Source organism: Falco naumanni, chromosome 13, assembly GCF_017639655.2.
Source record: "Falco naumanni isolate bFalNau1 chromosome 13, bFalNau1.pat, whole genome shotgun sequence".
Lineage (NCBI taxonomy): Eukaryota > Metazoa > Chordata > Aves > Falconiformes > Falconidae > Falco > Falco naumanni.
The window spans coordinates 28,977,720-28,992,683 of record NC_054066.1 but is presented as its reverse complement, the minus strand read 5'-3'; the positions used below and the strand labels follow the sequence as shown (position 1 = coordinate 28,992,683).

The following is a 14,964-nucleotide window of genomic DNA, read 5'->3' as shown; positions in this document are numbered from 1 at the left end:
CCATCTGGCAGAGGCGTGATGATGCCTTTTAAGCTCAACATAGAGCAGGTATTTGCTTTTATTATACAGGCTTAATTTCATGTATGCTTAGACATCTGCAACTGTGCTTTATGCAAGTCCTCACTGAGACAATCAACAGGTTTATTTTCCCATTTTCAGATTCACAAAGAAACTTTGCCCTTTCACATTTTAAGGTAGAAAAACTAAGGTAAACATTTAGGAAAAACTACTAGTTCTCTCTCCCAGATCTGCTAGTCAATGTGACCTAAGGAGGACAATCTGGAACAGGACAACTCTCACTGTGTTCTGACAGTCAAGGGGTTTTCTTCCTCCCCATTTTCTATATAGTACTCACATTATGCAAGCCTTCTACTTTGTAATTCAGGATTACATAAAGACCAAAAAGAGACATTTAAGTCATAGACTTTGTTCAAATTATCTCATTGTCCAGGGACATGGAGCCAGCTAATCTGTGACACTGAAACAGAACTTATTTTTCTTGTAGACTATTTGCTTATGTCATTTGGATGGTGAAAAGAAAACCTGATCTAGGATGCAAGCAGCAAGAAAAATGTGACTATCAATTTGCCACTGTGCCAGGCAACGTGACACTACTTACAGTTTTGGTAAGCTGTGGCTGATTGTTTTCCAGTGACCTACATGTTAATTATGTATATTTTTAATCTGTCATCCTAAATTTAGATATTTCTCTGCTCTCATTTTGAGTACCTTCCAGCCTTGACTGTAACTGCACTCAGCACTCACAGCAAATACGGCCTTTAGTGTTTAGCATGTTTATTAGGCTTGCAGTACATCAATGGCTTTTGTTTTAACAGAACATGACAATAAAAAGAATCACACCCTTCGGCGCAACATAACCTGATTAGTGGCTGTACCAGTCTGACATTTTTCCAACATACTGATAAAACGCATACTTTAGGATCTGTTCTTCAAAGAGTTTTGTCTCTCCTGATAAAGGCCGCCTCATCTATTAACAACCTAATGTGGTCAGCACACAATACAGACATCCAGTATTTTGGCAGAATGCTATCTTATATATAACTCCCACGCAGCACTGCTATGTCCTACTATTTATAGTTAGTTGATGATTTCTTTTATATTCTGAACAATAATTCAAAGTGTTGTGGGACAGGATGCTTAGATTTGTGTACCTGGTCTCCAAACACATCCAGACAACTATCACACTAGAAGAAGAGTGGACCTTGAAAGAGGCAACTCATACAAGAGCTCTTCTGCGTGCAAGTTGGCACACTCAGTTCTGAAAGACCATTTACACTATATGGCACAGGAGTCATCAGCTTCTGTAGCACACTATATTGAAGCACCCACATTAGAAGAGCTCAGGTAAGACTTACACCAGGTGTCCTCAAACTTTTTAACCAGGGGGCCAGCGCGTGGAATAAGTGGCAGGCAGTCATCTGCCGCTGCTTGGTTTCCCCCCCCCAACCCCTGGTGGGAGGGGATGGGGGGGGTCTGTAAATACGGGGGGCCGGATTGAGGACCCTGGGGGGCCGTATCCAGCCCACGGGCTGTAGTTTGAGGACCCCTGACTTACACAGTATCACTCACAATCTCTAACACCAAGTGCAAGGCTAATTATTGCCTGGTCACTTCAGACCACACTCAGAATCTGTTGCTATGAAAAAAAATTAGTCCATCTTCCTCAAGTACCACGGGTGAACTTTCTTCGCCCATCAGTGCATTTAGCTATAGCTTTATGCAGTGGTTCTGATGCAAAACAGTTTCAGCCAGTGCCAATCCAGTACCTGGGTAAATTATTCTGTGACCACAGTTACCACAACAGGGACATTTCACCTTTGCAAAGTGGTATCAGGGCTTGGAGAGAGGACTTCGGATGGACAGCAATACTTCCCAAACTTCATGCAAGTCATGTCACCTTCCTGACACTATGTTTGAAGCTTTGTCTCACTGTCCAGGGAAAGACAGACACATTTTGCCTAGAGCAAGTTGCCTGTGCCATCTGGAGGCTGTTCCAGATCTGGGGCCAGGTGGCGAGGCATTTGACAAATCAGGTGATAGCACACAGCTGCTGACTCCCATAATCTGTTTCTCCATACCATTCCTGCTTCCTCTCTGATAACTCTCCGAGAGCTCTTTAATGGAATGGATCATCTAAGAGACCCTTTTTTTTCCCCACAGAAGTTCAGCAAAGCACGACTTTTAATCTACACTTCCACCTTACAAAGAAGCTTTGCTTCAAGGTCTGTATAAGAAAAGGCACACACATATCGATGGCAGCAGAAGTTTCACTACCACACAAATAAAAATACTGGATATACTTAAAGGAAAACCAACCAACCCAACAAAAAGATCAGTCCTTCACAGCCATTCCTTTGCAATAAAGATGTCATGGCACGAAATCTATGAAAAACAGCAGACAAATTAGTACAAAACGTTCTCAGTTTGTTAATCTCCTTTGAATTTGACTTCTTATAATTTATTTTGTGCTTCAAGATGCCTCTTAGACACTGTGAAAAGGCAGTTTGCAAGTAAACAGTAAAGGCTTCTCCTCTTGATTTTTTTCTGCTAGAATGTTTTTCCACTACATGAAAAGGTTTCTTCTTTCATTACTTCTAGAAAAGTTCCTATGGATTCATATGCATTTTGTCCATTCTAAACAAAGAAAAAAATGAAAACCTCAAAACTATTCTCTCAGCAACTGGAGAAATAAATTACTTTTATTCATCAAGCATGGTTTATATTTGCTTTACTCCAAATATTGCTACTCTTCAGGAAAAGGTCCTTCAAGATGCTTTCACCGTTCTTAGTTCTGTAGATAATTTAGATACTCCACTGGACCTTTCCAACCATTCAATGCCCCGTTACAGCAAACAAACAAAAAAAAAAGACTAAACATTCTGATACTTGACAATGAAAAGAAAGGAAAGGTTACTGTATTGTTGAGAAAATGTGCAATATTAAGTTCACTATCTTATAAAGAAAAGGCAAGACAGAGTAAGACTGCAATTCTGCTATCCTTAGGGCTGACACAGCCCGGAGTAGCTTCAGAACATTTTGTACTCTGTAATGGTCTACCTATCTTTTCAGCTGATAACCAACCCCCTCCTCCCCAGCTGCCATATTCCACATGACATATTCTGTCATAGTCTCTACTTTCCCTAGAATTCCAATAATCAAAGTGTACCACAAGGATATTTGCTGCAGAACTCTAGGCTACTCTATACTCTCAGACTATGCTATCATCATAACACTTGGACAAGGGGCAGGCTTTTGATTTGCTGCTGCTAGTCCACTCCATATTTTGGGTGTTTTGTTTTTATTTATATCACTACTACATTGTTTCTCCCATCAATTAAAGTGCCAGGTAATACCCTTACTAGATGCCATTTTTGTAAACTTTATCATGTACTTCACTAAATAACAGAATGGAATAAGAAAATTGAATGTTTTAAGTGAAAAGTTGCATGAGGTTGCATGTTGTAAATTTAAAGTAGCTAAAGCCTGCTGCTACCATGACCTTCAGAAAACAACTAGCTTCTACCTTAAATTTCTTAACTATTAAAACTGAGAATTTAAATTTGCAATGACTGGTTATTGCATTACCACACAATACATATTCTACCCTTGCTTGCATGGCGGGGATGTCAGACACACAAGATAAAAAACAGGCAGGACAAGTACTCTCATGGACACCGAGTCAGTTTTACTCCTTGCATTAGTGTTTATACCAACACTGGTGGCTCTGCAACACACTCACTTTGAGCCTTGGAGGAATCCAAAACAGCCCTCTCTTTTGTATTTCAGTAGAAGTAATTATTTCCACAAATCTGCTCAGAATTATGTACCCTCCATCAACAACTGGCCAGGCCCTTTCATAAGCTCATTACATGGGTTCCAGTCTTAAGTCCTCTGCACAACTGAGTAAAATTAGTCAAATAACAATTCCTGGACAGCCAAACCTGTAAACTATCAAATGGACCCAAAAACCTGTGCTCCTTTATTTCTTGTTAAGTTTAATCATCTTGTAGACACACCAGACATTACAATTCAAACAGCGCAGCAGTCCAACATAGTATTAGCTTAATCTCATTATTTAGTAGCATCTAGCTGCCATCATTTAGCCAGGCTAAATACAGAGCAAGCACATTCCCGACAAGTTCCAACTGCAAAATATTCTCCACATCGATGGCCCCCACAATCTCCTTACCTGTGGCTCACTCTGGGTAGTGCTGCTACTCTCTATTTCCCTTACAAAAGTAACTCCAAAACACCCACCACTACCACCCAACCACCTCCGCACGGGCCTGTCCTAGCATATCGCTCCTCTCACCAGCCACAAGGCTCTCTGGCAGTAACAAGCTCTGTATTAAAGGCAAATAGGAAATTACAAACCCCAAGGCCTAAGAATAATAAAGATGATGATAACACTAACAGAACACAAGAAAAGTTTAGGCTTTTGAGATGGCATCAGCAGCTGACTTCTCCGAAAGAGAAATACATACATTTAAATGTGAACTAGGTTGTCAGGAAAAAACACAAATGAAGAACCATTTGCCTGAGTCATGGTAATGGCAGCAATGTCACCACGCCTGCTGAGGCGCCACGTCCGCCCTCCGGGAGCTCACCCCAGCGGCTCTGGTCCGAGCCCCCACCAGGCCACTGAGGGATGAGCCGCAGACCCCTCACCGGGGCATGGCCGCTTCTCCAAAGAGGCAGAATTCACCACAGGAACAACACCCACCATGTCTGCTGCGGGCCGCCGCTCCCCCGCCGCGCCGCGCCGCGCCCGCCTCAGCCCGCCCTTCCCGTCCGGCGCGCGCCCCCTGGCGGCTGCCACTCCGCCCCGCGCTTTCCAGAAAGTTCTGGCGCGGCGCGGGCTGAGGCCTCTGGCCTCCCCTCACAGCTGCTGTGGCGCGGCCCGCCTCGTCCTGCCGCCTGCGGCCCTGGCGCCGGCAGCTGAGCGGCTGGGACAGGCTGCCCACCTGCCAGGCAGGCGCTGCTGGGTGAGGGGGCCAGGCCCTGACAGCTACTTGGAAACACGGTGGGCTGTTAACTCCTTCCATTTTGTGTGTCCCTAGTAGTTTCTGCGCCAAGTTGTTGCTGGAGTAAAGGCCTCGCTGTGCTCGTTCTCATTTCATTCTGGTACGCTGTGGGTTTATAGTTAACTGGAAAAGTGTGATTAAGCTTTGCATAGGCATATTTGCACTGTGCAGGAAACCTTGTAATTCACCAGAATCCTGTCTCTGTTTCTGTATTTACATTACTGTCAACCTTTATGGTGTTTGTCTACATCACATGCAGTTTTATGTCACTTTGGGTTTTGCCCATTTCTTTCACAAAACCCGCCCACCATTTTCTCCGTAGCTGCCAGCATGGCTGCAGGGCAATTCAGGACCCCAGAAAGCCTGTTAGCCAGTGTTAACTGAAGCATTGTGTGTGGCATTTAGGCAAGCTCCAAAACAGCCGGGGGGGGGGGGGGGTGTGGGGGGGGGGGGGTGTGTGTGGAAAAAAAGGAAAATGCAGCTTTTCAGCCAAGCATTTTATCAGGCTTGCAAACACCTGCAAATCAGTTACACTATGAAGACTGTTGACTAACAAAAACAAAGCTTTGTAATACAATACAAACAGACCTGAATAATTTAGGCACTGAAGCAAGTATTTTGAGACCTAGGTTGTTTACTTTCCTGAATGAGAAATTACCCAGACTTGGATTCATTATAAACCTACTGAGGAAAAAAACCCACAAATGAGTAAACAGTGTGTTAGATACTATGATCCAAACTCTCTCACAATCCAACCACACCGAATGTGCACAGGGCCAAGGAGGAAAGGCAGGCGATTTTCCATTTTCTTCTTCTGCCTATGACATAGGGCTTAACAGGGAGAAGACATCGGTAGGATTAAGATGGGCAGTCAAAATCACACAAGCAGGGTTAATGTTGGCAGCTGTTTTTTTCTTGAACATTGACTTTGTGACCTTGAGAAAGTGAGCTTTCCCAAAAGGAAATGCAAGTATCATCAACATTGTTCCATAGTAATGTACATGACTCCTGATTTCCTAAATGTCATCCAGAGACCATATTGAGAATAAGGTCTTACTGTTGTCAGTTTGGACTAACTGGAGAAAACAGAATGAGTGACTGGCTTTCCTTCACTTGATGAAGAATTTCAGTTGAGCTATTGTGACGCAGTTTAGTTTTTCTGAAGACTGGGCAAGTGCATCCATTTTTATATGTTGTTCCAAACTATCTGTGGGCACAGTTTTTGCAGAAGCATACTTCCCAGGCCACTGATTTTTAAGAAACAGTAGTCCTATCTCCTCTCAAATTAGTATTGAACAGAAACCTTTATTTTTCAAGGATACTGATTTAAGGACAATGTGCTCTTTCATTAACTCCTTTTTCATTATCTGACTCTGTAAATCGCATGCCGAGTTTTATTTGGTTCTATAAATTTACCATGTATTTGTTTCAACCTTGTCGTTGTCCATAAGAAGTCCAGAGAATTATTGGTGGTAGTGCCAGATCCCATTACACACCCCCCCGAAGGATGAACCTGCAAACTCTTAATCCTGCTGTCTTTTCTCACTGAAAGTAGTAAGATTACTTGAGTGTAAGACAACTTGAGAAGATTGTAAGGACAGCCTATTTATTCCAATCTCTAAATGCGAGGGTTTCGTTATTTTTTTTCAGTTCTGGGCTGAACCTTATGTTGCTGGTTTACTTTTTTGTTTCTTATCTCAGCATTGTGAAATTACAGTACTAGAAAGATGAAGGTGAATAAGGTGAATAAGAGGACAGCAAATACTTAAGTGTTTGACAGGAATCAGTACAAGCTGTAATCTGCTTTTTGATTCATGTTGGCATTGGGTGTACACCTTAGCAATCTCTAAGGCATTTCCAATTAACCAAATGAAGCTATAGGTCTCTTATTATCCCTAAAAATACAGGACATAAAAATGACCAAATACACTATTGATCTCACCTAGGAATGTGTAGAAGTTGTTCATATGTGGAACCTGAGGGTCAGTGAAAGAATGAACTTCATGTGTATAGGACCTACTGAAACCCTCTGTTCAGCTGAGGTGCGCTGGGCTGGGTAGCAGAACAGCACCGTGTCCCCGTCACACCTCCCTGTGGGCTGAGAGCTGTGAGCAGCAGGCAGCAGGACAGCCATCCTGTGGCAGCGGTGGGGCTGTGCTGACCACAGAGCATTCCAGCTATAGCATGGGCCTAGTTATAGAATCGTTTTGGTTGGAAAAGACCCGGAAGATCATTGAGTCCAACTGTTAACCCAGCACTGCCAAGCCCATCACTAAACCGTGCCTTCCCTAAGTTCCACCTCTACATGTCTGCTAAATACCTCCAGGGATGGTGACTCAATGCCTTCCTTGGGCAGCCTGTTCCAATGCTTGACCACCCTTTTGGTGAAGAATTGTTTCCTAATACCCAATCTAAACCTCCCCTGGCACAATTTGAGGCCATTTCCTCTTTTCCTGTTGCTTGTTACTTGGGAAAAGCAACTGACCCCCACCTCACTGTTGTCTCCTGCTACAAACCTTGCTTCTCTGATTGTTCACAGGAGCATTGATAATAGGTCTTTGCTTATTCTTAGGCAGCATATTACACTATTGACTTGATGGGAGCTTTCCCTAAGTAAGGTCCAAACAGGAATCTCAGCATTTGACTCACAGATCACACCTCTTGCAGCCTGTGTACATAAAAATGTCAAACCCCTATTTCCAACCATAAAGTTGTACAAGAGCAGTAACTCTCACATTGCCTGTTGGGTATGTTAGCCGTCTTCAGACTATTTACAGATTTCCAGTCAGCTTTCTCCCTTTTTCTCTCTCTCTTTGTGTTGAATTAGGCAGTTACACTTTTTTGGTTCACAACAAATTTTGAAACAAGTCCTTTTTTGCCACTTCAGTCTGTTCACACACAGGCATCACCCTCTCCTATTCAAGCTTCATTGTAGTTAAGGCTGTACAATAGGCATCTAGTTACAAAACCACATGTATTTTTAACGACTCCTCTATCACCTTGCTTGGTGGGGTTTTCTATTGTTTGCATCAGAGTGTCTTTAAGGTACCAGGTAATGTCACGACTGACCTGCAGGAACAGATGGCTTATTCCCGTAACCAGAATGGAACTCTGGAAGAATCAATGTAGGAAAGGTTGAAAGTGAGATATTTCTATTAATGTGAACACTGATTCTGGAAAGGATATAATCAGCATTTTCCCTGCTCCTGCCTGTAAGAGAATGAAGTATTTTTGTTCTCTAGACTTTTTGAAATGTTTTTCTTGCCTATTTTTGGTACTTCTATTGCCTTTTCTCTTTGGGGAATAAAACCTTATTTGTTCTTGTTCCTTCTTCAGATGCTTATTTTGTAGAAGTGCCTCATTTTTACAGCTAATGCTCTGTTAATACCTTATCAGCCTCCCCTCTTCATTGCATCTGCTCTGCGGATCATTTGCTGTGCAGTTTCATAAAGAAGTCAGTATTCAGTTTCCACTTTTCTTAGAGAAGGAGGAATGTTGCCCCTCTCAAGCAGCAGACATTTTAGCATGTGTAGCTGGTCATAAAAGATTTCAGAAATTTCAGCTGCCATTTCTGCCTCAGAGGTAATAAAGGTGCTTTTAGGAAAGCAGCAAAAGTGAGTGTGATACCTGGTTTGAGCGAGAGGAATGACAGCAACTCATATTGTTTCTTCTGATGTTTGCCAATTTGTTAGTAAAAATGAAACTTGAGAAGAAGGAAAGAAATATCTTTTGATGTTTGGTTGGCTGGGAAATGTTATGACAGAGCTTGGAGCTGCCTCTCCGTGCAAGAAGTCACAGCTGTCTCCCTCCTGAGAAGAAATCACTCAGTGAATGAGGATACAGGATCTTGCAGAGTGTATGTGACTGCATTAATTTGACAAAGGCAATGAGTCTGCATGGAAACAGGCACCAAGCGTTGCAGACATGCAGCCGCTAACCTGCCCTGTGCATCATCTCTTTCCTTCTCTTGAACTGACGGGAAAGAAATGAAAAGCCAGAGAAAGGAGGCAGGTGCAGGCTGCTGCTCAGCTGTCGCTTTGCGTGCGGCCTCGGTGCCTTCCACCGCCCTGCGCAGCAGCGCGGCAGGCAGGGGTGGCCTCCCGAGCCCGCGGTCCCGGCCGGGAATGGGGCAGCTACCCCGGACACTGCGCTGCTCCGCACCGCCTGTCTCCCGGGCGGCGCCTCCTTCTCCCTCCTCTACCTAAGCGCTCGGGGAGACTTCGCGAGGTGAAGAGCGTGGTTTGTGACTGTCGGGGTGGGGGGGCTTGTTTGTTTCCTGCCCCATCGCATTTTTATGATCGCAAGGAGGAAGGAGCCTTCAGGTCACCCGGAGAACTGCTCGTCCGGCAGCCCGCAAACAAGGGCTCCTTTGATTGCCAGCAGCTTCGCTCTGCGGCGGCAGCGGCCGGCAGCCGGCGCGGGGAGCGGGGAGCGCCCTGGGCTTTGATGTCCCGGCGATGCCGGCGCCCCGCGCCCCTGCTGCTGCCCGCGGGCGGGCCGGGCGCTGAGCTCCGCCGGCGGCCGCCCGGCGCCCCGCCAGCCTAAGCCTGCGCGCCGCCTTCCCCCGGGACCCGCGGGCGCTGCCCCGCCGGCTCGGGGCGCCCCGCGCCGCCTCCGCCCGGCGCTGCTCGGGGATGCGTTTGGCGGCCCCGGGGCCGGACCCCTCCGAGCGCCAGCCGGTGAGTACGGGGAGCGGGGCTGGGGGAGCGGGGCGGGCGCGGCGCCGGGACGGGCGGGCGGACGGGTCCCCGCGCGGCTCCATGCCCCGGCCGTCCGGCGGGGATTCCCACCGCCCCCAGGTTAGAACCCTCCCCAGCGTGCGCGCTCGGGGCGCCGGGCGCTCGGGTCCCGGGGCGGCGTGCCGTCGCGGCCGGGCTGCGGCTCGGGCCGGGCTCCGGCCGCGTCTCTTCGGGCAGCGCCCCGAGCCCCGGGACGCCGAGGCGTCCCGGGCGGGGCTGAACCGGCGTGCGCTCCTCAGCTGCGGCGGGAGCCGAGCGCCCTCCCGGCGCGGCCCGGCCGGCTGCAGCCCGCGGCGGCCCCGGCCCGGCGGCCCCTCCCCCGCCCGGGGCGGCCCCGGCCCGCCGGGCCCGTGGCGCCACCCAGCGGAGCGGGAGCCCGCGCCCGGGGCTGCCGGCGGGCGGCAGCGGGGAGAGGGTCAGCCCGGGGACCGGGCGGGCTGGCGCCGTTGCCCGTGGCGCTGCCGAGCCGGCCCTGCCGCTGGTCTCCTGCTTCTGCCGTGCCGGGGGTAGCTCATCCGCACAGTAGGCGCCACACAAGTTATTCAGCAAAGGGAAGCGTGCCTGTGGCGTGCTGCGTTTTCTGCAGGGACTGCGCTGAGCACCGAGCAAGCCGCAAGTCGGCTTTAACGTACACATCCCAAGAAGAGAAGCTAATGCAGTAACTCTCTCTACCACCTAGACCAGGATGGGTCAACATAGTATCAGCTCTCTGCTGTATCTCAGCTTTAGCAGGCGTAGCGGGGACCACAGAAACCAGAAGAGAAATGTAAGAAAACCATAATACCTAGGCTTCTGTCTGCTTAAATTATTCTTACAGTTTTGCTGTGCTTGCGCTTAGCACATAAGGCAGCTTTTACCTGGTGTTCTTTAATGCAGAGGGGATAAGTTTTAAATAACTGAAGTAAAAATTTGTCAGTGGGATGTCTTTAAATGTGAGGAACAATCCTGCAGGAACAGAAAGATTAGCTCACTTGGAAAAACTTAGCTGACTGTAAGGAACATATTTGTAAGGAACATGAAAGGTGCAGCATTTTTTGCTGCTCTAATAAACTGTTATCGGTGCTCTAAAACCACCATCAGAGTCAGAAGATAAGCATCATTTCTTATATTAGGCTTCACATATTCAGAGGATTCTGGGGACCAGTCAGCATTTAGTCAATATAAGTAACATCTTTCGCTATTCAGTATGACTGAAAGTCATAGTAAGGAAGAAGGATATAATGGTTACTTTGCTTTTTTATTACCTATAAATTTATAGCTCACAGTTAATGCCGAGCAAATTTCTCTATGTAGCTCTTTTACATGGTTCTGTGGGATTTCAGTCCTGTGTCTCAGAAACCACTTGCTAATTTGACCAAAAACCCACTCTTCAGAGAAAAATAGCAACTTGTGAGTAACATGAAAACTGTTGTAATGATCCCTATAAGTTTGGAAAGGCAGGGGCTGGGCAGACCTTGCAGGATTCCAGCCTCCTGAGCCACAGAAGGCATGTGATTCTGGCACTGCCAGTCGCTTCATGCATTTTGATGTCCAGAGAGTAGTGACAAAAAGGGAGATGAGACACAAATAAAATGTTCTCTCATTCATCTAGAGAAACAGTGTTATCGAGACAGCATCTAGGGATCCACTGAGAGTTATTGTGTAAACTCGTGGAACACAAAATCTCTGTTTACTGAAGTCTGTTAATACTGATTTATTTGACATCTTTATTAATAAGCATGCACGCTTTAGTGGCATGTTTTTGCAGTGGCAGAGCTAGCATTCTAGGTGAGGTGGACATCAAAGAGAGGAAGAAATTATTGGAAACTAAGGAATGTGAATCAGGCAGAAACAGAAGTTCCAGATGGAAAGCAAAGACTGGTTGTCTGAAAGATTGTAGCAGCTTGAGGAGACACAGATAAAAACCAGCAATACAGCTAAACCAGTTTAATTAAAGTTCAAGTTTTTTACTTGAATGGATGCAGAAACTAAGAAGGGTTCCCTTACTGCTGCTACACCGACTTCCAGAGAGTGGGGGGGGAAAGGGTGTAATGAGTACTAAAGGACTTGAATGCCCTGAGCTGCACCACTGGTTGACCTCCTTGTGAGTAGTCTGGTGAATGTAGGTGTTTATTTATCCCAGTGGAATTCTCGTATTCTTCCCCATTGAATGGAAAGGGTGTGTACTCTCATCTGTCAATGCAAAGATCCCCAGGAAATGTTGTAAATAGAAACTGTTGAGTTTTCATTGTGAAATACTGAGAAATACATTGCTGTATGTATAGGAATTCAAATCTCTGTCAGCAGAGGAAAATAGGGCCCTAAGTAAGTGGGAGAAGATGAAGAGACAGCAAAGGACTGAGTACTGCAAAAGGTGGCCAGGTTGCCTCTACAGAGTAACAGAAATACAATCTTAAAATCACATCCACGTTGCGTGAGTGTGAGTCCATTCATACTCCCACCAGTTTTGCATATATGTGTATAGATGCTCCTAGTTTACAGTGTTCTAACTCAAAAGAGAGGCTCGGTCACACTTCTATAAAAAATTACTCTGAAGACTCACTATCTTCAGTGTGAATTTGATAGGCTCCCAGCAGAGCCTGAATTATTTTCTTTTTCCCTAGAGTCACCTGTAAAGCTGTAGTCAAGAGTTACTTGCATAATATTTTAAGGAATGACAGTGAAGCACAATGGCATATTTTGACCTTTGTCATTAGATAAGTAATTGGCAGATAAAGTTAATATTTATTCAAGCAGGGAGACTTGCTTTTTGCCCTCTTATGAACTCCTGTACCATCGTACAAGATTAAACCACACGTGTACATTTTTAAAATAGGGTTTGGTTTCTCGGCTTTCCTTTTCTGTTTGGTGGGCTCTTCATGTGAAGGAAAGTAACTTTTCTCTGTAAATGACAAGTGGTGAATGGTTCATACTTGTGTGTGTGTGTGTGCGCGCAGACGTGTGAGAGGGGGAAAGAATTTTTAACTTCATGACTGACATTCTAGTAGTGTTATAAATTATTTGAAAACTCACCTAGAAAACATCTTTGTTGCTGTGCAGTTGAGGAGCCAGTTTCAAGACCTATGACTTGGTGTAAGTCCTCCAATGAATTTTCCCTTTTACTTTTCAGACGCTGGGTTATGGGCAAGTCGGAAAGCCAGATGGATATAACTGAAATGAATACTCCAAAACCAAAGAAGAAACTGCGATGGAGTGCCCTGGAAATAGGGCTAGCTGTTGTAGTGATTCTGCTAGCCATTGTAGCAATCACAATGATAGTTCTTTATGCAACATATGATGGTGAGTACACGTTAACTGTCTTTCAGTGTACAAATACAAAGGGATATGGAAGTATTTTAAGAAATTATGAAAAAAAATTGTAATAAATGGAATCTAGATGTTAGTAAAAAAAAAAGAAGTTACATTATATTAAAATGTTGTATCAGAAAAGACTGTGTTGCATGGTGTATATAGCAATGCTTACATAAACCATTACAAAAATAAATGCAGTCAGATCAGAATTATTTGCCTGATAATAGAAAATTGTACCTTACCCAGTGTGTAAAATTAGATGATGAATAACTGCCACATCATAAGCATATTTCGTATGTATGTCACTAGACAGCCTGACACAATTTATGAAATGTAAAGCTGCATCCACACTTAATTCTTGCTGGACACTGACACAAAACTGCTTATTTCCAACAAGGACTCTATACATTCATTTGTTCATACAAACTTGTGGTAAACACAAAACAACTGCTTGTTCTAACTTAGCAATACCTCTGTTTGCAATTAATGCTTCAGTAAGCAAAAATGTCTACGAAATACAACCCTGCCGAAGAAAGCCAAATTACAGTGTTTCCTCCATATTCCTATATATGTATGAAACCCCTGCTTTCTGCTTTTACAGGCTCTTGCAGCAAAGCCTCTTTGAGTGTAGTCATACTAAGAGGTTTTGTGATTCAGCAGCCATACCAAAATATTTGAAAATAAATACTCTGATAATTTTTTGGAAAAAAATAATACAGAGAAACTAGAATTTCCGCTTGGGGTCAAACGAGAATGTTTCCATATATTGGAAATGAAATGTTTTGTTTCATTTTAAAGTACTTAATTTTGTTTAAACTTTTTTTATTATAGTCTAGTTCAATTATGGAATGGAAAAATGCCATCCTGAAATGAAAAACTAAAAAATGTTTTATTTCTAAGTCTCAAAAGGAAACATTTTGATGTTCCTGCAGCTTTTGTTTTGTTTGGAAGACTTCAGAGTGAATGTCTCAGCATTTTTGTGTAATTCCTCCAAAATCTTCTTGCCATTGTAAGGTATTGCTAAATTTAAACTGACTTTGCAACTGTCCTCACTCAGTCCATGTGCTATTTTTCTCTAAATTTCTTCTTTGTTACAAAAATAATATTTTGACCACCTCTGATTGATAGGACATTTTCCTCTGATGACTACAAAAATTCCATATGATGAGTGACTAGCACTGAATGACCCTAAAAGGACGAAGATCATGGTATTTTTAGAGTCTGATCTTATAAATATTCACTTACTGAGTGTAAGATGTCCATTCATCTTTATCTTACTGTACACTGCAATTAAATGCAATTCTGAAGTGACTGTCAATAAAAATAATATTTACAGTAGGTTTTATTGTATTGACATTCAGTAAAGAATTATGATTTTACTCTCTTTTAGATGGGGTTTGCAAAACATCGGACTGTATAAAGTCAGGTAAGAATGAAAATATATACCTTCTAAATTAATTTATGTATTTTTAAACATAATTACCACCATGTAATGTCCCCATCTAACTGCAGACATGTATGGCACATTAAGGCTTGGGATCTTTTACCCCAAATAATTTTCTTCGCATAGTTCTACAAATGTAAAATCTTGTTCTGTCAGATCTTACAAAGTGATCAGGATCTGGCTAGTTTAAGACTTAAGACTCTCCAAAGAATGCCTCCAGCTTCAGAAAATGCTTTGAGTCAATCAGAAGATGGCTCTTCCCCACACCCATCTCCAAGTCAGAACTCAAGTCGAGGCTATGTCTCTAAAGAAGGTGCATTAAAAGAAAGTCTTGATCATTGGTAGCTGCCATGTTACTGTTTGAGGAGATGCAATATTAATCTTCATGTTAAAAAAAAAATCAGAATTTTATAGTCTGACAAGCTAAATTCATCCTTTAATAGCA

At 44.1% G+C, this 14,964-nt stretch overlaps 1 protein-coding gene across 1 annotated transcript in view; it reads left to right on the top strand.

The window, feature by feature from the left end:
* The first annotated feature begins 9,121 nt into the window (after positions 1 to 9,121).
* Positions 9,122 to 14,964, top strand: part of MME (membrane metalloendopeptidase) — a 47,195-nt gene continuing 41,352 nt past the window's right edge. The window contains exons 1-3 of the mRNA XM_040613851.1: positions 9,122 to 9,724; positions 12,894 to 13,063; positions 14,466 to 14,501. Of these exons, the coding sequence (XP_040469785.1) occupies positions 12,904 to 13,063; positions 14,466 to 14,501 (196 nt within the window). The 5' untranslated portion in view covers positions 9,122 to 9,724; positions 12,894 to 12,903. The remainder of the gene's footprint in view (positions 9,725 to 12,893; positions 13,064 to 14,465; positions 14,502 to 14,964) is intronic.